Source organism: Propithecus coquereli, unplaced genomic scaffold (assembly GCF_000956105.1).
Source record: "Propithecus coquereli isolate 6110/MARCELLA unplaced genomic scaffold, Pcoq_1.0 Scaffold290, whole genome shotgun sequence".
Lineage (NCBI taxonomy): Eukaryota > Metazoa > Chordata > Mammalia > Primates > Indriidae > Propithecus > Propithecus coquereli.
Window position 1 is genome coordinate 725,591 of NW_012148508.1, and position 24,007 is coordinate 749,597.

At 36.0% G+C, this 24,007-nt stretch overlaps 1 protein-coding gene across 1 annotated transcript in view; it reads left to right on the top strand.

Annotated features, from left to right (window-relative positions):
* Positions 1–20,741, top strand: part of EIF3H (eukaryotic translation initiation factor 3, subunit H) — a 119,293-nt gene extending 98,552 nt beyond the window's left edge. The window contains exons 3-8 of the mRNA XM_012648620.1: positions 6,104–6,271; positions 7,790–7,889; positions 9,039–9,188; positions 16,466–16,586; positions 18,572–18,704; positions 20,457–20,741. Coding sequence (XP_012504074.1) covers positions 6,104–6,271; positions 7,790–7,889; positions 9,039–9,188; positions 16,466–16,586; positions 18,572–18,704; positions 20,457–20,554 — 770 coding nt within the window. The 3' untranslated portion in view covers positions 20,555–20,741. The remainder of the gene's footprint in view (positions 1–6,103; positions 6,272–7,789; positions 7,890–9,038; positions 9,189–16,465; positions 16,587–18,571; positions 18,705–20,456) is intronic.
* Positions 20,742–24,007: the final 3,266 nt, after the last annotated feature.

A 24,007-nucleotide genomic window follows, 5' to 3' on the forward strand; every position in this document is an offset into this window, starting at 1 on the left:
TTTTGTTTCTTTGCCGCAAAGAGCATGTACTAGATCTGCTCTGTGTTTGTTCCCTTTACTTGATGAATTTGTGCAGGTCATCTTTGATCTGAGCCAGTATTTAGTTACAAAATAGTGTTGGCACAAATCTCAAATAGTAACATGGAATACAATGTTTTAGGAGTTTGATTACATATTTATGGTAAGTATCAACTTTGGCATTTAAAAATCTTTGATGGTAGTTTTATTACTTAAAAGCTTACTGGTAGTGCTAAATTATTGGTTAATTTAGTGATCAAACATACACAAGCTGTGGTTTCTGAAAACCTAGAAATTTTTTGTATACTTCTGTTGTATCTGTCTGCAGTGCTTCATTGATTCGGAAATAATTTACTCTAAACTTCACCAGTAAGAAGCAATGAAGTTCTCTAAGTGGGTGGTTGCCTTGGCTTTGGAGTCAGATAGTCCCAACTCAAACTGAAGTTGTAGCTGTGGTAAACAGCTTTTGTAAAAGGATTTCAATAATCATGATTAGCTCATTAGAGTTATTGTGAGGAATAAAGTTAGATAACATATGTAGACCACTTAGCAGGAAATCTGACATAATAAGTGCTCACTAAGTGCTAGTTTCTTTCCTTGTGCCTTCTTTTCCTTCAAGCTATGTCTATGTTTATTTCAAAAATAATTTCATTATTAAAATAATTATAATGAAAAATAATTATAATGGAATTATTTGGGTTTATATGATAAAATAGCAAATCATTAAATATTAGACAGTAGATCCTTAAATTATTTTCAAATTTACATTACTTTGCCCATTAAGAGTTCCCTAGTAACACATCTGTAAAGCACTTAATCTGCCAGAAAGATCTTGAGTTTTCGATTTTGAGTATGCCACAGCTTTAATTCCCTACTTTGAGCTCATCCTCACCTAACTGTGACAATTCTGTGTTCTTGTTTTTCAGTCAGAAATTGTATTTCATGAGGGCTCACTTAAAATAATAAAATAAAAAAGATGATTTTAAAAGTGAGGCTGAAAATTGAAGATTTAAAGAAAGTTGGTTAATTATTCTACTGAACTGAAAAGCTTCTACTCCATCATCCTTCCCAGTGATCTTCAGGAGTACTGGAATCTCATACTCTTGTTTGCCAGTGTAACTCCAGATATAATATTTAAATGTTAGACAGCATATAACTTTCAATATTTTCATATTTGAAGATGAAACAAGAGAAAGCCCAACAAATGTGATTGATTTTTGAAAGAAATAGTTATTGGGCTCTTTGCCTCAGTTAAGACAGTTTCAGCTCTAGGCACTTTAAAATCGACTCTTTTGCAAAAAGGATATCTGGAAAAAGTGAATATGAATATACTGGTGCCAAACTTCGAACGGTTAAGTCAGTAAAGCAGGCTTTCCTTTGCTTGGGAGAGGATTAACCAATTAAGATAATCGTAGAAGTTGAAGAGATCTATAAAACTAGTTCATTTTTATAATCCTTCCAAATTTTGTAGCACCACCTTAACTGCATCTAAATGCAACTTTTTGTATTAGTAATTTGAGTCAGCTTCATAGTAACTACCAATTTGCCTTTGAAATTCATTTGTTGTGTACTGCTTTTCCTCAGTGAGTAGAGTGTTTGCTTTTTGAACTAAGAATGCCTAAAAGATTCTTTCCTAAACTTCTCATTACACAATTCTAAACTCTTCTGTTGAATGTTATATTATCATAAAGTTTAAAATAGTTTCCCCTTCAAGAGGATTTTCCTCTTGCCATTCATCTTTGGGAAATTCCCCAGGAATATTTGCCATTAACTCAAGAGGAAATGTCATTGGTTGAAATTGCTGCATTGGCTTCTGTTAAATATGAGAATTTTAGAACAAAAATGAAAGCATGTTTAACCCTTGGACCAACTCTGCAACGTTGCCAATGAGTGCTTGTTTCTCTATTGGTCTGCATTAATTCAGCAATAGGCCGTTAGGGTACTTTATGTCAAGGAGCCTCCTTTTCTCTTTCTTTTTTTTTTGAGACAGAGTCTGTCTCTATCACCCTGGCTAGAGTGCCGTGGCTGGCGTCAGCCTAGCTCACAGCAACCTCAAACTCCTGGGCTCAAGCGATCCTCCTGCCTCAGCTTCCTGAGTAGCTGGGACTGTAGGCATGCACCACCATACCCAGCTAATTTTTCTGTTTTTAATAGAGACTGGGTCTCACTCTTGCTCAGGCTGGTCTCGAACTCCTGACCTCAAGCGATCCTCCCACCTTGGCCTCCCAGAATGCTAGGATTATACACATGAGCCACCAGGCCCTCCTTTTTCCTTTCCCTTGTCCTTTTTCCTTTGTTTTTCTGACTCTGTTTTTCTTCTTTCTGAGGTGCGAGCCATTCCCTAGATACAGTGAACCTTTTCTCTATCTTTTATACCCTCCTTTTAAAACTCCAGCCAAAAAAGTGAGACCAGCTGTATTCAGGAGGCAAGTAGCACTACCTCAATTTGCCAGAGCCTGTGGGTTGTGACATGGCAGCATCATCACAGGCCACTTCCAGATTTCATGAGTCCTTTCCTCTCCTTCATTTACCTAAGCCTTGAGCTAAATTGGGCCTCTTGTGCTCGCCTTACCTGATCATCCCCAGTACAACTCCTTAGGGAAACTAGCATAGCCACAAAATTAAGGACATCCACCTGGGAGATTAGAATCTGCAACGAACATTTCTTATTTCCTGTGTAAACTTAGTACCATGTCATCATTTCACGATTTTCCCCTTGTCTCTACCTTAGGCCAAAGAGGTAAATAGGTGTCAGCTAGTGTGGCAGCTCAGCTCAGTTGATTGATGGTGACTGCCAGGAGCATTGTTTTGAGACAGTTTAGTGGGACAGTCTGTTGTTCATTTCTTCTTCCTACTTAGGTTTACCAGGAAGTTTTTGCAAGAGCTGGTTTTGTACTTTTTGAAAATTTGGATTGGGAAGAGGAGGAAAAATTGTGTGAGTGTAGGGAGATGACGGTCAAATGTCTGCATCAACATTAGAATGAGGACACAGATTCTAAACATCTGCAGAGATAAAGCAATTTATGTGGCTGTGAGTTGTGTTTTTTGTTCCTTGGCTTGTATATAATAGAAAAATCACCTTTTTTATTTTATTAAATCAAAGCGACCTCTTTAAAACAGTACATTTATTGGAGCGTCACAAGTCCTTTTAGATCCTTTCTTTTTCTCTGTGATGCCTCTGAGAGGGCACCTTTTTTTTTAATATTGTGTTTATTTTTTAATTTTTAAAATTGGAGTGGTAAGTTCAAACCAAGACAGACAGTGTCCTGAAACTTTTACATAGATTAGGCCCAGCACATACTTTGTTATATAATGTGAAATTCCAGTGCATTGTGTATTTTTAAAAGTGAGTTTATTAATTGACCCATCATTGCTCTTAGCCCTTTAATTTTTATATTTATCTAAGATATTTGGGTGATATGAAAACTTTTATGACTCATAAATCATTTTATCTGAAATCTTGTGAAATCTGTTATGTCATTTTTTAAGCTATAGAAGAGGAAAATGGAAATGCTCCCCTTGTTCCTCCCACTAATACAGAAGCTGGTCTCCCTACTTTTCAGTCTCCAGAAATACATACATTGGAGCAGTAGGTGTCTCCACATGGCTGTAGGCTTCACCCTTGAGTCTGTTCCTCTAGTTTAGAGAAATACTTCATTTTCATTCTTACCTTTATTGGAGGGGCTGCAAAGTAGGTAAGACTGTGTAAAGAAGGAATATGGAGGTTTGCTACACACCTTGAACTTTTTACCTCATGTATCCTGAAAATGCTATTATAAAATCTGTTGTATTCGGGCTATTTGAGGGGGGAGACTTAGCAAGATGACAATGTTTTTCAGAGAAGTGTATTTTTATTTTAATCGTAATGCATGCTGGAGGCACTTCTTTAGCTCACAGAAAAATCATTTATGATTAGTATATCTAACGAACAATGTGGAGTCATAGCATTTTGACTGGGATTGAGTTCTCAGATGTCTTTGGAGATTGGAAAATTAAACATCAGAGAAGGATCATTAGCTGGACAGCAAGGTCTGCACAGGGGAAATCTTAGAGCTGGCATAAGAACCCATATCTCTAGATTCCAAGTCTTCTTTTCTACTGTTGCAAGTTGGTAGAATCAAACCTCTGCTTATAATTTTGCCAAATTGTACAGTAACATGTTTTTTAAGTACTGATTTTTTAAAAAATTGTTCTATAAAATCTCATTTATACTATTGGTTGATTGGTAATCTCTTATCATCTCCTCTTCCCTTTCCTTTTAAAATAAATAGCACATTTAGTGTGGCTCCTGTTTTGCTTATGATATTGGGACTTTTTGTAAATGAAATTTGATTAAAATTTATTAACCAAACCAGTGATTTTACTTTGATTTAAAAGAATTGTAGAATTTTAAGGCAGAAAGAGATTATAGCAATGATTCTATCCTACTCCCAAATTTATGTGGTTGATATGACTCTATTAAACTCTATTAAACTGGACTCTGTTAAACTTCCTGCTGGAAGAGGTGAGGTTCTCTTATATGCCAGAGACATAAAATATTAAGATAAAAGATAATTGACATAAGATTATCAGTAATTTTATACTGCTTCTTCAGGCTATCATTGTATATAAAATAGGTTTCAAAGGTATTTTTAATTTTGGTTTGGAATATAACATATGGCTTTGTTTTCACATTTTATTCATAAATCTACAGAAACACTGGTTTGGTTTATAAAAAAGTGTCTGGTGTATTAGTATCCCCCTCTCCCCCCTACCCTTAAAAACATGCAACAAAAGAAATAATGCTAGCCAAACCACCTATTAACACTTTTTCCCTTTCTACAAATGAATGAGCCCACACTCAAAACAGAGACACTTAAACTGGTATATATCTTGACAGTATTGCATTTTTGCCATGGGCTTAAGAAGGACCCTTCAGATAGTTGTAAGGGAGCTTTGGGGTTCTTCAGCTTTTCTGTATAGCTAAAGAAAGCCTCAGAAAACATATAATTAGTAGTTGATCAGTTTTGGCTGTTAGCTTTTAGCATGAGAAATACAACTTCCTTGGAATAAGCAGGTTTATATTGTCTTTGCCTAGTAACAAGTGTTGAAAAGTAAGACTGTGTCCATCTGAGCAACGTTTATATACTTGTAATCCTGAGTCTTGTTTGCTTTGTAAAACCACAGCACTATAACCAAAAGAATGACACACATATAACTTTGTTTGAGTTTTGAAAATGAAATGGTTAGTTTCAGAGTTAAGCAAATAGTCATACATTCATTATGATAGAAATAAATAGCTTAGATATTATGTTTATTATAGTTTTCTCCTGTATTTGCTATATCGCTTTTTAAAATGCCATTTATTATATTGTCAGTTTGCACCTATTTTTCTAATGCTGCTTTAACTTAATATATATTATAGTCATTAATTTGACAAAAGTAAAAGTCATTAAACTTTTTCATTCCATACATAGTGACTAAAATATAGCACTATTCTAATGAAAAAATAGTGTCTGTTACTTAACACTAAGGAACACAGAGACAAGAAAAAAGAATTCTTTTTCAAATTTAGCATATGCAGCAGGGGGCACCAGATGAAGGCAAAAATGAATTCTTCTATTTTAAATCAGCTACAGCCTGTATCCTGTTCATATGTAAGTAATGTAGTTAATCGTTTCCCCTTTTCTTGGTGGTTTTAACTTCTCAGTTCTAAAAACTGTGTTGAAGAAGACATTGATAACAAATGAAACTACTTATAACCAACCAGTTTTGTAATTATAAAATTTTTCCTTAAACATTTACTCTTTTTAAAAAGAGTAGAAACTACATTTAATAATTTCTTGCTTAGAACAAGGCATGACTATTATGTGTTTAACACATTTTCTATAAAATGTTTTTTCAGTAAGGAAAAAAGGAATTTCCACATGATTTGAAAGCTTAATTTTGTTTTCTTTATATGTGAACTAAATGGATTTTAAATCTGGAAACCTGTTCCTTACAGCTACTAGTTATGTAGAAATTGGTTTCCAAAAAGACTTGTTTTTAATGTTGGTACCATCATTAAATAGTTTTTTATTTTGTTCTCCTTCTCCCCATCATCTAGTCCAATATCAAATGGAAATGATGCGGAGCCTTCGCCATGTAAACATCGATCATCTTCACGTGGGCTGGTACCAGTCCACATACTATGGCTCATTCGTCACCCGGGCGCTCCTGGATTCTCAGTTTAGTTACCAACATGCCATTGAAGAATCTGTTGTTCTCATTTATGGTTAGTAGGAGGTTCCTTTATTATTCTTTTCTTCTCTTGATATTATTACTAGTATTTTTGCTTTTTTTTTTTTTTGCCTCCTAAGAGCAGCCTGGCAGGCCTTCTCAAGTAAATACCAACCCTGTTTCTGTAGTAGCCTTAGCAGCAGCTAAGTCTAGACAGGGTTTCCTCCTTTCTGTTTATTTTTCTTGCTATCAGAGCCCTGATGTGTACATTTTGGAATGCTGGAGTAGCTGCTTCATTTTTATTCCTCCATCTCCCCTCCCTCATTGAAGGGGCTAGTGGAACTAGACCAGATGTCTAACAAACCCCGATTGCTAGAGTGTCTGGCTCTGTACGTGACTGACCAATCATAATACAGTGTGCCAAGTTTTTTTTTATACCTCTGACAGCAGCGTACAAAACCTGGACTGTTTCTTAGCACAAAGATTTTTTTCTTTTCGGCCTATTTAATGGTGTTTCCTCAAGCTCTCCAGACCAGATGTTCTGTGCTGTATCAGAACTGTAGGCAATTTAACAGCTTTATAGCCTTCCCCCTCCCCAAACACTCACAGTTTGCCATATCTGGCAGACTTGCATATAGTTTCCAGCTGAGAAGTAAATGTAACGTCCTGAGTATCTGTCAGAAAAAATACTAATGAATACGATCAATCTTATGAGCTGCCCCAAAATTGTTTCAGTATGTTAACAATTGGATTACAGTAAAGAACAAGTTGTTAAAGTGTACTTATATTGGCTGGAAACATTGCATCATCAGACCTTGATGAATTTTCCACTTGTTTCAGTCTATTTTGGTTTTCATTTTATCACCTATTGCTAAAAGTTTCACTGTGTTAAGTTTCAGACAACATGAATGTTAACACAGGTTTTAGGCGAATACTGGCATGCCAGAGCCGTTATCATGCTGCAAGTGCTAAGCTCCCATACTCACGGAGTGTTTAAGCAGTTAGTTTTGACAAAATTAGGTTCTCTAAAACTAAAAAGACACTTTTGTGATAGCACTTTGACTTTATAGTGTTTTTGGAATCTATGTTAACTAAGAAATGTGAACAGTAATTATTAGGACTGATAAATTTTGTTTGCAGGGCTATTCATTTTAAGTTAGTTGACTGAAGAATTATACAGATACATGCAGTGAATTTTCATGTTTACTATTCATCAGTATTTTCCTCCTAATTATATGAGATGTATAGAACAGATGATATATTTAATTTTCAGCAAGTTTACTAGTTCTTGCTAAGGAATGGATTTGAATATATTTTAACTTTGTTTTGTATCTAAACTTTTTATTTTATGGAGGAAGTTATTATACCTATTATAAGTAAGATAGATCCCCACATTTTTGCTTCCTGTTTGCTGTAATGGTTTGAATCTGCTTCACGTTGTGTTCTGGTTATTTATTTTGATCTTTATTTTGCAAAGATTGTGTGATATGTAATAGAATGTGCCTAGAACTAATGTCATTTGAGCACTGGTAGTGACAGCATTTTTAATTTCTTTCTCTTTTCCTTATTTGAGATCCCATAAAAACTGCCCAAGGGTCTCTGTCACTAAAGGCATACAGACTGACTCCTAAACTGATGGAAGTTTGTAAAGAGAAGGATTTTTCCCCTGAAGCGTAAGTGTTTGAGGGCCTATGAGGCATATGGTAAAGGGTTGGGTATTTTCCTTTTAAGATTTTTGCTTGCCACATTTATTGAATCCTCAGTGTGGTGTGGTAATGCTTTTGCCACGTTGACTATAGAAGTTTTATGCATGCCGAGTGCCACTTGCTTTCTTCCATTCCGTGTTTAAATTATTCTTTAGGGAATGTCTCGTCTGTTGTTCTTACCAAGGATGAATTCAGTTAGAGTGGGAATTAGCTACCAGGTTTGAAGAAATGAATGATTGAGTAAAAGGAGATGGAAAGAGTGATCAGCAGCTGTCAGATTGTAGTAAGTCAGACCGGCTGTGAGCTGTATGTCTTATTTTCTGAGCCCCTGTTAAGGGGTAGGGGTGAAGGGGAGATGGACACATTTTAAGGATTCAAAAAATGTGGCATATTGGAAATTTTATAGGTGACAGGTATATAGAGATTAACTGATAGAGCTGTTTTGGGATCCTATTTAATGGTATTGAAATATTTACATTTTTAAAAAATTTTAAATATTTAGAATTCTTCTGTTAACTATACAAATTTGTATTTCGTATTAAATCAAAGTTAGTGGCTTTGACTTCATGTAGGACAGTTCATCTCAATTTTTCCCTATGACACCTAAAAACTTAAGGTGCATAGAAACTATGAGAAGTTGTGTCCTTGCTATGTTCTGAACTATTTTGTGGAGTCTAGTGTTCTGCTACTTCTTGATCTCTTTAGTTCAATAGGCTTTTAAAATGAACTTTCCAAGAAATAGAGTATTTCTGTTTTCTAGCTATTCATTTTAAATGAAGTTTTAGATGTAGGTTGTGTAGCATAACTTACTGTGACGTTTATATTTTACTATCAGTGAAATTTAAAAGATACCTGATTACAAAGAATGCATAGTCTCTCTTGCCAAGAATCTTATTTTCTGGGCTTTAGCTCAAATTCAGATCATTTTCAGAGTTACTCAAATCACTCGACTTATGCTTGACTTTGTAAAACTCTCGTTTCTCTCTCCTCCTTTTTAAGAGTGCTAATGAAACAAAGATCCTGGAGAGGGCCTGTAATTAGACAAAATGTATGAAATAGTCAATTTAACACTTACTTCGGACCATCAGACTAAAGTATTTTTAACATGCATCACAGATTGAAAAAAGCAAATATCACCTTTGAGCACATGTTTGAAGAAGTGCCGATTGTAATTAAAAATTCACATCTGATCAACGTCCTAATGTGGGAACTTGAAAAGAAGTCAGCTGTGGCAGATAAACATGAATTGCTCAGTCTTGCTAGCAGGTAAGTGGCCTTGCCTAATGAAAAGTCCCTTTATTATACTTTCTGCAAAAGATTTTTTCCCCCCATAGACTTTACCTGTGAAACAAGAAAATTACTTAAGGACATTTTGAGGTTGCTAAGATGTATGTAACATGTAGTATTAGGCCCTGTTAAGATCTCAGGAAAAAAATGCCAAATTGATAAGGTAAAACAAAGCATTTTTTGAATACTAATTGCTCCTATTAGAAGAACCCACTGCAGCCTTCTTTGCTTTATCATTTGTGCTTTGATATGTAAATGCCTACGGGGGAGGACTTTTTTGTTTGGCTCAGTTTTATTTCTTGTACACTATCCTGAGAGGCTTATGGTATTATGTCTGGATATTTAATAATGCTCAGGAGAACAGAAATTCTATTTTTTTTTTTTTTTAACCAGTTACACTTGCCTTTGTTCACATGCAGGCTCTGTCAGTAGTAAACTTCCAGTTGTTTGAGTTTTTAACTAAAACTGTAATTTTCTAAACCTGACACTGGCTTTTGCTATCTTAGACACTTGCTGACAGGATTTCCTCCCACGTGACTGCTTTAGCTATTTCGTTGCTAAGATAATGTTTATTGTATTGGTATTATAAAATACTGACTGAGGTATTCTAAACCAGATTGATTCCTTTATGAAATAAATGTTTATTTTGCCCCTATCGATTACTCTTAACAGAAATGTGAACAGGGTCATGTATATATATGCTGCTTTATGCCCTTTAAGCTTTGTGTTAGTGATTTTGTGTGAGGTGTGGTAGGGGGAGAGCAGGAGGCTAGCAGCAGACTTGTAGAATGAAATTAAATGGACAGAGTAGATAGTCAATCAATACATGTTTATTGGCTGAAAGAAACAAGGTGTGTTTTTTAAGCAACCAGTTTGGAGCAGGAGCTCAGTTATTTATCAGATTTCTAGTTATCCTAGATAAAAGCTTATAAAAAAGAAGATACAGAATTCATACTTCCTCAGCATAAGCCAAGTAAGATGAGATGAACCCAGACAGACCAGAGACCCTGATGTTCTTCTCCATGCCCTGGCATGGGTAGGAGTGTGGTTGAAGTGCCACCTTCCATTGCATTAGTCCATCACAAAGACTACTAGAAAGTCTTCACAGGCTGGGAGATGGAAACTGAACGTAAATGGAGAGCTAAGTGACACAGCCAGGTTGCAAGGCTAATTTGGCACCAAGAGTGTACTGTTTGACTGCAAACATATATTCATAAAAGTCTTTTAATTTGTCTATTTTAGAAGGTCATATTTTTCTTTATTGCTTTTACAAACACTCTCAGCGCACCTGTATTTAAAACATTGCGCTAAGAACCTTTTTCAGCATGCAGGGTTACAATTTGATGTATTAGGTATATAGTTATGTAATTATTTTAAATTTACTACATGAAAGCTTTTGCTTATGTAATTTATGTCTTCTCCTCTTCCCAGGCTTCCTTTATTGAGCATACAAAACAAATACAGCCATTATGGTGCTTTCACATTGCCAGTGAGCTGGTCCATAATGTCCATTGGTCCAAGCAGCATTTGTTATATAATGGCTGAGAAAATGTCCCCAGTTTACTGTAGCAACTAAGAGCTAGACAAACATTTTATTATAGTTTTTATCTTCTGTATTTTTATTTTTATGTGAAAGAGGAAGAGAGGCCTTTGCTTTCCATGTGAAATTATTTAAAGGGTAAATTGGTGTTTCTGTTGGGGGAAAAAAAAAGGACACAACTGTGAAGCAGTGCTTATACTCTTGGACTATTACATTGAACCAAATTGCTATTATTACTATTTGAGAGACTGAAGTATACCTTTTGTAGATCTCAGGTTTAATTTCTAACATCAGTAGTGTGATGATGGTAATCAGATCAGTTGCCATAAACATTTTTATAAGAAACCTCATCAGAAATCATTCTTACACAGCTCCTTAAACATTTTGCGTGGTATTCCCTTTTATAATCTATATGTGGGTACCAGTTCTTTAATTTACTTGATAAATATACTCTATACTCTGAATAAAATATACTGTATTCCCTTGTGTTAAAAATATTCTAATTTTTAATTTTATTAGATGGAAATTCTAGTTATGGTTATTCCATAATAGACTTTATTAATTTTTAAAAATCTATTATATAAGCTTTCAGCTTTTTACACATGAAAAACAATTTTGTTTTTATTTCTTCTTTTTAAAAAGTAAACTAAGAGTGGGCATCATACATTAAGGATAATAAGCATAAACTGATACTGTAGCCAGTGCAGACTTAACACTCTATGTCTTGGTTCACATCTGTTTAAGTTATCTGTTTTAAGTTCTTTGTTTCCTTGGCAATAAAAGAAAAGGCTACAGTATTGAAACTCCTAACAGTAAGTCCGTGTTTCAGTATTCTAGTTGAACTTGTACTGAAAAGATCCCCACAAAATTGCTCTTGGTGGTGGATCTGATTTTCTGTGAATGTTATTTGTGAAATATTTTGGTATTGTTAATTCCTGATGCCCTTCAGGCCTGTATAGCACAGATTTTTGAGTTTTTCTGATTGGTTAAGTTTCTGAAGAGCATTATCGTAATATAAATATTATGAAATCCTTGAAGTTGACGTATTTGTGCTTGTGGCAGTGTCCTTTCACTGTAATTACATATACTTGCAGCACATAATATTAGTACTTTACATTAAAGACATTTTTGGGTGGAGAAGGAAGAGGATCTATTTTAGTTATACTTTTCTTATTGCTTAAATCAATGTAGTCAGCCTCCAAGATTTAAGGTCTGGGTACAAATACTAGGCTTTTCTCTGCATATGGCAGCACCTCTCCTTTGTTTTTTTCCAGTGTCACTGGTAACCTCCCAGCCGCAGGATTGGTGGTGATCTTCCCTTTCTCTGATTTCCTTTTGCACTTACTGACATACATGACTTAACAACTAACCACGTAATGGTGTTTCTTATACTTACAGCTCTTTGGGCCTCAATTCATTCAGTAGTGAAAATGATCAGTCCCCTGACCTCAATCCCTGCCTGTCCTCTTGCCTTCTCCAGACCTAAGTTGATCATTTCCCTCCTTCCTCATGGATTTTCAGTTCCTATCTGTGCTACTAGTTCTTTTTTGTTATCTTTATAGACTTGTTTTGCCCATTAAATAAAAATTTTTTTCATGTTCAACTCTTCAGACAAATTAAAAGAATAATGCAACAAACACCCACCTATAAACCTCTTACCCAGATTCACTAAGTGTATATCTTGCCACATTCGTGCCCACTCTCTTTCTATTTATGTACATAGGTACATATTTTTCCCCCTGAACCATTCGAAAGTGAATTATTGACAGGACTTTTAACCCCTAAATACATCAGTATGTATCTCCTAAAAATAAGGACATTTAAACTGTTTAAGTCCCCCTCTCTTCAAAAGAAATCAACTTACAAAAAGAATACCTTTTGACCTCATGACATCATTATTCCTCTTTTCAGCTTCTGCTGCATTTTTTGTTTCATAGTCAAGCTTCTTGATAGAATTTTCTACATGTCACTATCTATATTTCCTCATTTCCCACTTATCCCCAACACTTAGCAGTGTTCCATCTATTGTATGTTGTTCAACCTCTCACCAAAGTCACAAGAATTCTTTGTCACTGTATCACTGGATGTTACAGATTTTTCATCATTTGATACAGTTGATAACCACTTCTTTCTGAAATTCTTTCTTTCTTTGGCGTTTGTAAAACTATAGCTCTTCTGAGTTACTTCTTATTCTCCACAGTGAATCCTCTTTTGCTCATCATCTCTAAACATCAGCCTTCCTCAGTGTCTTTTCCATGTATATTCCTGGGGTCATTTTGTCTTACGTGACTTTTGCTTCCTTAGGCCAGGGCCTCGTTATTTCTCTTCTTGATTATTTTCAGTCTCCAAACTTCCTGCTTTTAACATTTTCCTTTTTCAAAATAGGAGTGATCTTGCTAAATGCAAATTGGATGCTAATATGACTGCTTTGCTTAAAATCTCTGGCTGGTTCCCAATGTTCATAGAATAGAATTAAAACTTACAGTCTGAGTTTCCAAGTGTTTTTTCGCAGTGACTGTTGCCTGCCTCTGTAGTGTCATACTGCTGTTTTTCCCCGTCTTGCCCTTCTCCTGTGCTCCTGCTATACTGAATTATTTGCAGTTCTCTAAATGTATCACACTTTTCATGCCAAGGTCTCTGAACAGGCTGCCCAGTATCTGCAGTATCCCTTTCCACCTTCCTTGTCTGGCTACCTCCAACTCCTCCTCAAAAACTGAAGAAAATTCATTCATCAGATAGTCTGGGAAGGTTTCACTTGACCCTACCAAACTATCCTTTATGCTTCTGTTGTATGTCTGTTATAGCATTTACCACCACTACGTTGTATTTGTCTATTTGTATTCCTCTCTTCTCACTAGAATGTGTTGAGTACAAGAATATCTTAGATAGCTTAATACTTAGTATCTAAAAGGGTGATTGGCAAAATATGTACCCAGTTATATGTGTCAAAAGAATGAATATGAGGTGCAGTATGGTTCAACTTTATTCCTGAAGTTATTTGGAAAGCAGCGTGACTACCTAATCAATGGGTCTGGACATTTGATTAGCTATGGAAAAAATTCATTTTAATTCTTCATCTTGTACCATATGTTCAAACACTTAAGTCTGAGTGAATTAAAATCAAACTGTTAAGAAATTAGAAGAAAACAGAAGCAAATGCTTATCTGCTTTCCAGAGAAGAAAAACTGTTTTAAAGTTAAAAGCGAGTCAAAAAATTACAATGGAATAAAATGAATATGAAATAAGATTTAATATGAAAGAAGCACTTGATTCTTGCACAGATGAAAGCATTAGGCCGAGTTACTTGAACCAAGGTTATCTAGGTAGTACCAGACTGGGATTAAAAGATAAATATATTCACCACATGCATACACACATGCCTGTCCTGTGTTCTTTCTATTATTTGAGAGAGACCCAAAACATTCTAATTTTCTTAAGGTTGCAGATGGAATCAATATTTTAATTGGATTTATTTTCATTTATTCTCAATATTCCCAACCTGTTTCTTTCTCAGTCTTTCCCTTCTCTGCAAATCTAGTAATCAACCAGTTGGCTGCTCATGCCAGAAAACTGAGAGTCACCCTTGATTCCTCTCTCTTACCCTATATTAAGTAAAGATTGCCAGATCCTGCCCCAGAAGAGCCCTCAATTATGCTCACTTTTCTCCATACTTACTGCCACCGTCCTAGTTCAAGCCACCACTGTTTCTGTCTGTAATATCACAATACATTCTTGAAGGAAGGGGTGCAGTTTTTAAAATAGAGATAAAAATTGACCATGTTAATGATTTTAAAGTGTACAGTTCAGTAGTTTTTAGTGTATTCACAGTGTTGTGCAACCATCATGAATTCTAGAACATTATCATCACCACAGACAAAAACCCTGTTAAACAGTTATTACCTGATCCCCCATCCCCTGGCAACCACTAGTTACTTTCTGTCTCTGTGGATTTGCCTATTCTGGATATTTCATAAAGTGGGATCCTACAATAAGTAGCCTTTTGTGTCTGGCTTCTTTATTTAATGTTTTCTTCTTTGTATAATGTTTTCCAGGTTCGTCCATGATGTAGCATATGTCAGTACTTCATTCTTAATGCCTGAATGATATTCTGTTGTATGGACATACCACATTTGTTTATCCATTCATCATTTGATGGACATTTGGGTTGTTTCTACCTTTTGGCTATTATGAATAATGTAGCTATTAACATGCATGTATAAGTTTTTGTGTGAGCATATATTTTCAGTTCTCTTGGGTGTATACATAGGAATGTAATTGCTGGGTCATATATCGTAACTCTCTTTAGCTTTTTGAGGAACCACCAAACTATTTTCTACAGCAGTTCCATCATTTTACATTCCAACCTCACTGTATGAGTGTTTCAGTTTCTCTACATCCCTGCCAGCACAGCACAATAGACTCTTACCTGAGCTCCTGGTTCGCTCTCCAGTCTATCTGCATAGCAACAGAGTGACCATTTTAAAATTTAAGCCAAAACATGTCACAAACGTGTACAATTCCAGGACATCATTCATGTTGGAGTTGAGAGATCTCATTCACACATACTACATCGTTGGGGAGTTGTGTGGTGCCAGTGGGCTTCCCCACAGGCACCTGTCTGGCCTCCCTAACCTAATCGCTGTGCTCCAGCTATGCCAGGCCTCCTCTTTTTATCAAATCTGCCTAGTTCTTGCCCGTCTCAGGCCTTCAGCACTTGTACTTTCTTTTGCCTAGAATACTTTTTGCATGGCTGACTCCTAATCTTTCGCTTCCAGCCTGTCATCTCCTCAAAGAGATATTCTGACCATGCTATCTAAAGTGTCTTTTCTCCTTCTTCCTTCCCTCCTCCCATCCCTAATCAGTTATAAGCTCATTGAAGACAGAGACCATGTATGTTTCATTCACTGTTGTCTTCCTGATTCCTAATACTCGGGCTGGCACATAATAGGAGTTTAGTAAATATCTGTTTGAAATTAATAAATGGGTAACTACTATTAGTTGTTAGCTAGCTATTTTTAGAATATATACATATAGTAGCTGTCCAGGCTTTACCGTGGCAGGAGACAGTTGCAGGCAGAAATCAGTGAATATGATAGTTACTGTATCAATCATTAGCATCACTTTATAAAGAGATTTTAAGTAACTGAGCCATAATAGAAATTTCTGGAGAGAAGTATGAAAGACTGTACAACAGATTAAAGGAAAGGAGGCTCTTCATCTGGCTTTGCAGAATAAATGCTGTTGTTGAACCTTCTAGATAGAGAAATCATGTTCCTAAAGTCTTAATCTGTTTTCAGGGTTCTTTCCAATGACTACTGATTGATTTAAAGGCTCTGGAGCACATTTGCAGGGGTTGAGGTGGGAGTTGTTAGGGAAAAGAGTTCTGAAGTACTGAACTTAATTTAAACTTGGTTTAAAAAAAATATAGATGTGTCACTAGGTATGTTTAACAGTTCCTACCCTAACATACCTATGTTCTCACAGTAAGAAACTGAGCTATTTCAGATACCCCTGAGATTATAGTTGTGTGTGTGATAGGGAAAGTTCAATAACAAGCTGACTCAGAAGCTTTCCCCTACCCTTGCTTTTATGCATATCTGTGCTCTCATTCTTTCAGCAAAAAGACAGATCAAGTTCCTATCTCAGAAGTGTTCAGAGCAGTGACAGAGCCATAACTTCAAGTAAGACATGTCTGTATATTTACTTTACATTTCAGCAATCATTTGGGGAAGAATCTACAGTTGCTGATGGACAGAGTGGATGATATGAGCCAAGATATAGTTAAATATAACACATACATGAGGAATACTAGTAAACAGCAGCAGCAGAAACATCAGGTTGGTATTATGGAAAAATTCAACATTCTTTTCTAAGTATGATACTTCAAGTGTTATCTTCAAAGTGATGTAAATTATCTTTGGTAAAGCATTGACCATTAGCTAGTAACTCTATCATATTTTAAAAGATTATTTCTTATATAGTATGTTCCTAATGTGTTATTTACATGTTATATTTAAAAATATCTGTGTTAAAGAGAGCCCTGGTTTATTAAGCTCAGAGTATAATGCCAAGGTTATGCAAATAAAGAGATACATTTATTGAGAAAATCAGAGGCAAAGAGATTCCAGAGTGTCACAGCTCATTTCTTTACTAACTATAATTGGTTTGGTAGTGGCTCATTGCAGCATAGTTAGCAATCTTCAGTTCATTTAAAAAATTGAGCAATTGTGATTAAGAGCAAGCAATTTTGATAGGAAATAATAGACCAACTGCTGTGAAGTAAATAGTATAATACAGACAGAAACCCTAGAATTACCTGAATATTCTCATATGCACATATATGCTCTGTGGCCATTTTGCCCTTTTCTTATTCCTGTTGCTTCAAGGCCACATGATTTTCACAGTTCCCGAAATGTTGTTTTGGACTATATTGCTCTAAAATGTTCTTAGCATTTGATTCATAGATAAGTTGATTCCAGAATGTTTATCTGTGAAAGTAGCATTCATATATGACACTGTGTTCATTAAAATGTACTTTAAATATAGATTTCTAAGTACAACTAAGTGATTCTAAGAATATTGTATTTTTTTAAAAAATTTAATACCAGAGTTCATATATAGTATATAGTGAAATTTAAAATACTTTGTTTCCACCACACTTAGAATTGAGATAACATATATAAATCTATAGTGTTTTTTTTTTTTTAACTGAAAAGATGGTGGTGGTTATAAATTGCTGATAAACTGGCGGTGGTTACAAATCTCTGATAAATTGAGGGGGGGAAAAACCATCCCAGTTGGATTTCAGTCTCTTGCTGGTTCTTCCTGTAGGTAAAGGGCTTGTTGGAGTATCAGATTGAGTATCTGTCACCTATGAGACAATTGGTTCTGGAAACCAATCTTACAGATACCTTTCAGAGTTTAATATGTCTTAAAATTTCTCATGTGACATATCTTCATACTTACCAGCAGTATTCATACCCTTGTAGATTTGTCTCACTTTTACTCTCATACCCCATAATGAGTACAGAAATCTTTGCAAAGCTAGTCACTCCGCTTTTTTAGGAATAAGTACTATTTCCATTGGTCTTCATAGGAATTCAAGAATAAAATTTTTACTAGCCCATCTTGGTTTCTCATTACCTGACATTTTAAGGCCGTGTGTGTGTTTTATTTCCTTCACTGTTTTGAACAATCTACAGCTATTAGCTCTTACTGTAATTGATCTACAAGTTTATAGTTGATCTATACCTTTATATATATATAGCCCCACCTTCTCTTCAGAGAATCAGAGAGTTTGAGAGTATTTGAATCATTATCTGAGTATCCATCCTTAGCTAAAGTGCAGATCTGTTAAGAATAGTAATAATTGCAAACACAACAGTAATAACATCATTGATATGGTAATTTAGGTTAGTAGGGATAAAGTTGAAAATTCCCAGTGTGGTAGTTCATTGGTTAGTTATTAAAGGGTGAATCATTTACTACCCCATTTTCATAAGGTAAAATTACTCTCTTTCACTCACTAATCATGAGCTTCTTTGTCTTTTAGGGATACTGTCACTTAACATAATCAGTTTTGTTTTTTGTATCATTAGTTATAGACTTAGAGCTCAGAGTGACACTAGAATTTACAACAAAGGAATTTTCTTCTCCTGTTGCCATATTTAGCTTCTTAGAAGCAAGTTACCAAATATTGCCATTGATAAAACTGATATTAGAAGTCAGAGCAATGGGGTTTTGCTGGTTGCACAAGCAAGGGAGGTCTTTTTTTCTCCTCAGATAGAGAAAAATAACCAAATCATTTCCCTTTGAATTTTAGTATCAGCAGCGTCGCCAGCAGGAGAATATGCAGCGTCAGAGCCGAGGAGAACCCCCACTCCCTGAGGAAGACCTGTCCAAACTCTTCAAACCTCTGCAGCCCCCTGCCAGGATGGATTCACTGCTCATTGCAGGTATTGTTAGCCAGTGCAAAACCTGGCTGGTTATCTCTGTTGTTTAGAAAGAAGGCAATGATAAAATTTACAAACAGAAAAAGATCCCATAAAATCTAGTATACTTTAAGTGATTGGAGGCCGAATTTGAATCTAGCACCTGTAATTTCTGAAATTTAAGAATTTTTAAGTCTTTGTTATTTCTTTAGTCCTTTCAGTGCTTCATTCTGTGAGTATCTAAACATTTTTGAGATGGCATTTTCAACTTTCTAAAATGGAAAGAGGTATTATTTGAATTATCTTTCATGGAAGCCGAGAAACAAATGTTTACAGTCTCATAATGCAAAAGATCATTTTTATAAAGCTCAGGCTCCTTACTTTTCCTCTTCTAGCCCAACACTGTATAGTGGGTACTTCAATTAATTCAAGAAAATATTTCCCTTACTTTGGCTTAAATTTTGGCAATAACACAAGTATAATTCTGGATGAACTTTATCTGGGTATACTTAATGTTTAACATCACTTTTAAGTGGTGGAGATCCTGTGTGCTATGCTAGGACTTGATTTTGAATATATAACATTCATGCTTTTATTTGGCCATCATCTTATTTCTGTAGAAATGTTAAATGCTATTTGATTCAGTTGGCTAGTTGTCTGTGAGAGGTTTTATTAGAGTGAAAATCCTACTTAAAGAAAAGCTAATCAGGCCGGGCGCGGTGTCTAACGCCTGTAATCCTAGCACTCTGGGAGGCCGAGGCAGGCGGATCGTTTGAACTCAGGAGTTTGAGACCAGCCTGAGCAAGAGCGAGACCCCGTCTCTACCAAAAATAGAAAGAAATTAATCGGACAGCTAAAAATATATAGAAAAAAACTAGCCGGGCATAGCGGCGTGTGCCTGTAGTCCCAGCTACTCGGGAGGCTGAGGCAGGAGGATCACTTGAGCCCAGGAGTTTGAGGTTGCTGTGAGCTATGATGATGCCACGGCACTCTAGCCCGGGCAAGACAGTGAGACTGTGTCTCAAAAAAAAAAAAAAAGCTAATCTTCTGCAATTTCTTATTTCTGTTGATATATTTTTAGTGTGGGGGGGGAAAACATCCAAATTCCTAAAAACTTCCTGGTACACATATAAATTAAATTTGGGAAACTGAGACATAATTCCTTTCTTAAGGTCCAATTCAAAGAGAATTGTAGTTCTTACACTTTCAGGAAACATTGTATCAGATTAGATCATTAGTTTTAGGACATAAAGAGCAATGATGAAGCCCATTCTTCAAGTAGACCCTCTGCTCTTGCTCTGCCTGGCTCAGAGAAATAACACTTAGCATTTCCAAAAGCACAAAGTGAAAACTCCTATAGTTGTTCACATCTGGGTCCGGTGGGTGTGGCTGGATTACATTTCTTTGATTTTATTGTTTATATTTCCTTTCTACCTGCTAAGGTGAGCCAGTGATATTTTCTTAGTATAGTGTTGGTCTGATCTGCATAGTCATTACATTTTGATTGACAACTAATATGTCCTTAGGGCTTTTTAAAAGTAGTTTTTCTTCATTCTGCATGTAGTCAAGAGTAGAAGATAGCTTATTTTCAAAAGAACTTACATTCCTTATCCCCTATGGAAAAACAGACTTAATTCTTATAAACTTTTGATTCAAAACAAAACAAAATACTGGTGATTCCTTATTATGTTGGTTTTCTTGTTTGACTAGTATTCTGGGTCATTTTACAATTTGCGGAACATCATGACTCTCTGTTTCTCTTTTTGAAATTCACAGGCCAGATTAACACTTACTGCCAGAACATCAAGGAGTTCACTGCCCAAAACTTAGGCAAACTCTTCATGGCCCAGGCTCTTCAAGAATACAACAACTAAGGCAAGGAAGTTTCCAGAAAAGAAGTTAACATGGACTCTTCAGATCACACCAGGGCCTCTCTTGGAAGAAATATGTTTGCATATTGAAAAGCAGAGAGGATTCCTTCAGTATCATTGCCGTTTTTGGCTGTAACATCTTTCTAGCCAATAATAAAATAAAACAAAATTTTTACTGCTAGTTCATTTGGTTTTAGATGTATTTTATCTTGCTTGCTTTTGCTTTGTTTATACTTGTTTGTTTCCAAAAAATAAAACAACATTTGACCAGAAGTTTCAGCAGACCCAGAACTATGGGCTTCACCACCTTTATAACCTCTCGGGTGCCACATTTCAACCATATGTTCCAGTGCTGCTTATCCCGACTCTTGATCTGGAGGCCTTGGTACCTACTATGAATTTTTGTGCTTCATTGCTCCCAAATGAGCACCCCTAGAAGCCCAGGCTTCATGTACTTGTCCAGGCACCCCTCGTCCCCAGGCTTGAATCACTTGGCCTCCTTTTCATTCCCTCAGTTGATGATCAACAGTCCCCATACTCAGGCCATTGGACACAGGAATTTTTTTAAAAAGATAATTCATTAGAGGATCATATTTCATATGAAAGTCAAATTAATTTTGTTTATGTTGTTTTATTTAGGACTTCATGTTTGTCATTCCAAACCATGAAATAACATTCTGGTAACAGCGAGTGTTGTGAGTAGGGAAGGAGGAATTGGGAGAACAGTAGTACATTAGAAAAATATATTTTAATAATTTTATATTTGAAATATTATCAAAGTTCTGACTATTGAACACTAAAATTAGTGACATCTCCCAGCTGGTAGAGACTCTTAGATGGTGATCTCCTAAGAGGATTATCAAAAAAGGGGGTGGGTAAATGGTCAGGAGAGTTGAGAAATCCATTTTTTGACAACACTGTTTTAGAGGCATCAATCAGCCGGGTTGAAACCTAGCTCTTCTTCCCCTTTTGTGTGTTCTTAGGCAAGTGACTTACCCTCCCTGGGCCTTGCTTTGATCATCCAGATGAGATGAGAAGTGAGAACAAGTATTTTCCCTCACAGGGTGGTTGTGAGTGCGGAAGTTCATTAGGGATTGGGGTAAAGCGTGCAGAGCAGCGGTTGGTATAAGCAGCCACTCATGTATTTGTGATGAGTGATGCATTCTAGGCAGTCTGTCCGGGAGACTCGGTTGTTAGCTGGATTTTGCTTTTAAAATGCTCAGGGCCTTGACCATTCTAGAACCCAAGTACTTGTGAATATGTAATTATTTCCCTAGGATAAATTCCTAGAAGTGGACTTATGGGTCAAAGGGTATGTAAAACGTAGGGCTTTTTTACCCATATTGCCAAATTACCTTCAAGAAAGGTTCAGCTGATTTGTACTCCTGCCCATGATAATTCTTTGAGTCAGCACACATTGGAGTGTGACTTTGTTAGGCAGAGGGGATATGTTATTGGTAGATAAAACCAGTCGTGGTCCCTGCCCTTGTGGATTGTATACTCTATTGGTTCATATCCCTGCATTCTAATTGCCTAGATTTGGAATTTTACCGCGGAGTTAAACAAAGCACTCTTAAAGTATCAAGGAGCAAAATAAAAGGAAGGAAAATCAGTTCAGACATAACCTTAATTACTGTATTTCACATTGTGTAAGATTGTAACAAAGTTCCATTATGTTTTGTAAAGGCGTGATTCTTAAGTTCCTTATGATTGTTTAGATTACCATAACTCAGTAATATGTAAATACACACCTAATGGAAGATTTCAGTAGTTTTTGATTCAGGAGTTACTGTAGTGGGAAAAACTGTTTAGGAAAACATGTCAGTGGAAATTAAATTGCCACAGTATGTAGTGTTAGGGAATAGCTTCTGTTCACCATTTGATTTGAGTGCTATATTCTGACATTTTTCAGGAACAAATACATGTGGTTCATCTTCTATAAATATTTGCAGTTTCTTCAAGTTGAAATAAGAAAAGCTCATAAACTGAGTACCAGGTCTAATAACTCACTTACCTAAGAACAAAAAGACAGGAAAACTAGGATGTTAATCTAATGGAAAATTGAAGAACCAAGAAAGTAAAAGATACTTGATGTTAACCCTATAGTCATTGATAATGTTTTTATAAAATGCTAGAAAACATAGCATTATTCTTAAATGAAAATACCTGAGAGAATGCATCTTTAGTCTGCTTCAAATACCTTATTCTTTTAATATCAATGCAAACTAAAAGGATTTTTTCCCCCAGCTTTGGAAGCTTGGAGATTGAGATGTGGTTATCTGATGTTAACCTAATTCATAGAGTTTGGTATGGTTTCCCATTTACAGCATCCTAAATATTTACATTTTAGTGTCCTCTAGAAAGTTACTACACTGTTCACACTATGGTTTTTAACATCCTTTAGAAAACTTGTGTCAGCTTCACTTTCAAACAAAGCGGGCATTGAACTCTATGGGTATGAGAATGGTATGAAAGAATTTTTTATTTTAGTTGTAAGCTCTATTTTTATAGTAAACATTTCTTAACCAAATTAAGTATGTAATATACCATTTGTCAATTTTTTTCTTCTATTCTCATTGGGCATCTTTTTCTATGATAATTCTATACTTTTTTTCATCCTTTTTTTTTGTGTAAGAAGCATTTATCCAGTACCTACTATGTGTCAAGCACAGATTCTGTCTCTGAGTTTATTAATCCTCAAATACCTCAAGAGAGGAAGATGAGGTCTTCAGTGCCTTGGAGAATGCTTCAGGCCATCTCAACAGGGGATCCCTTCCTCCTTGGGATACACAGAAAGGGTGGCAGTGGTTAGTAGACTTGTAATGAAGGCAAGTGTGAAGATCTGTGTCTATTAGTATTGAAAAGCAATTCATGGTTTCTGCATCCCATAGCTTAAGAACGCTGCAGTGCAGGAGTTAGAACCTGCTTATTGGGCGGTAACTCCCAAACTGGAGTCTGAACCTCTTTGGTTGGACTGGAATAAGGGTTGATCTGACTCCAAATTATTGAAGACAGGGAGTGGGTGGATGGGAAGCCAGAGCTGTTGGGAAATGACCGTTTGCTGGAGCAAACTGCTGTGGCCTAATACCCAGTTCCTTGAGATGTCTTTTTACATAAATGGACACTTCCTACAATGTACCTTAAGCCTGTTTGGCTCAGCAATTCCTGGCAGAATTCCAGAACAGCTATGTGGAAGCCTCAATAGTGACTTTAGGGATACAGTTCATGGATGCAAGGAACGTCTTCTAAGAGCCACCACCCCCAACTTGGGGAGTTTGGGTCATTCCGTAGGAGTTTGGTGTATCCCAGACCTTTCTTTCTCTGAGTACCTGCGTTCTTATTCGCAGAGGCTGTAGAGCCCTCACATCAGTTGCCTTGTGATCAGTTTAATTATTAGAGTCACAGTTTGATTCCATGGGATTAGATGCTGAGGTCAGTTGCATTTTCTTGTAATTA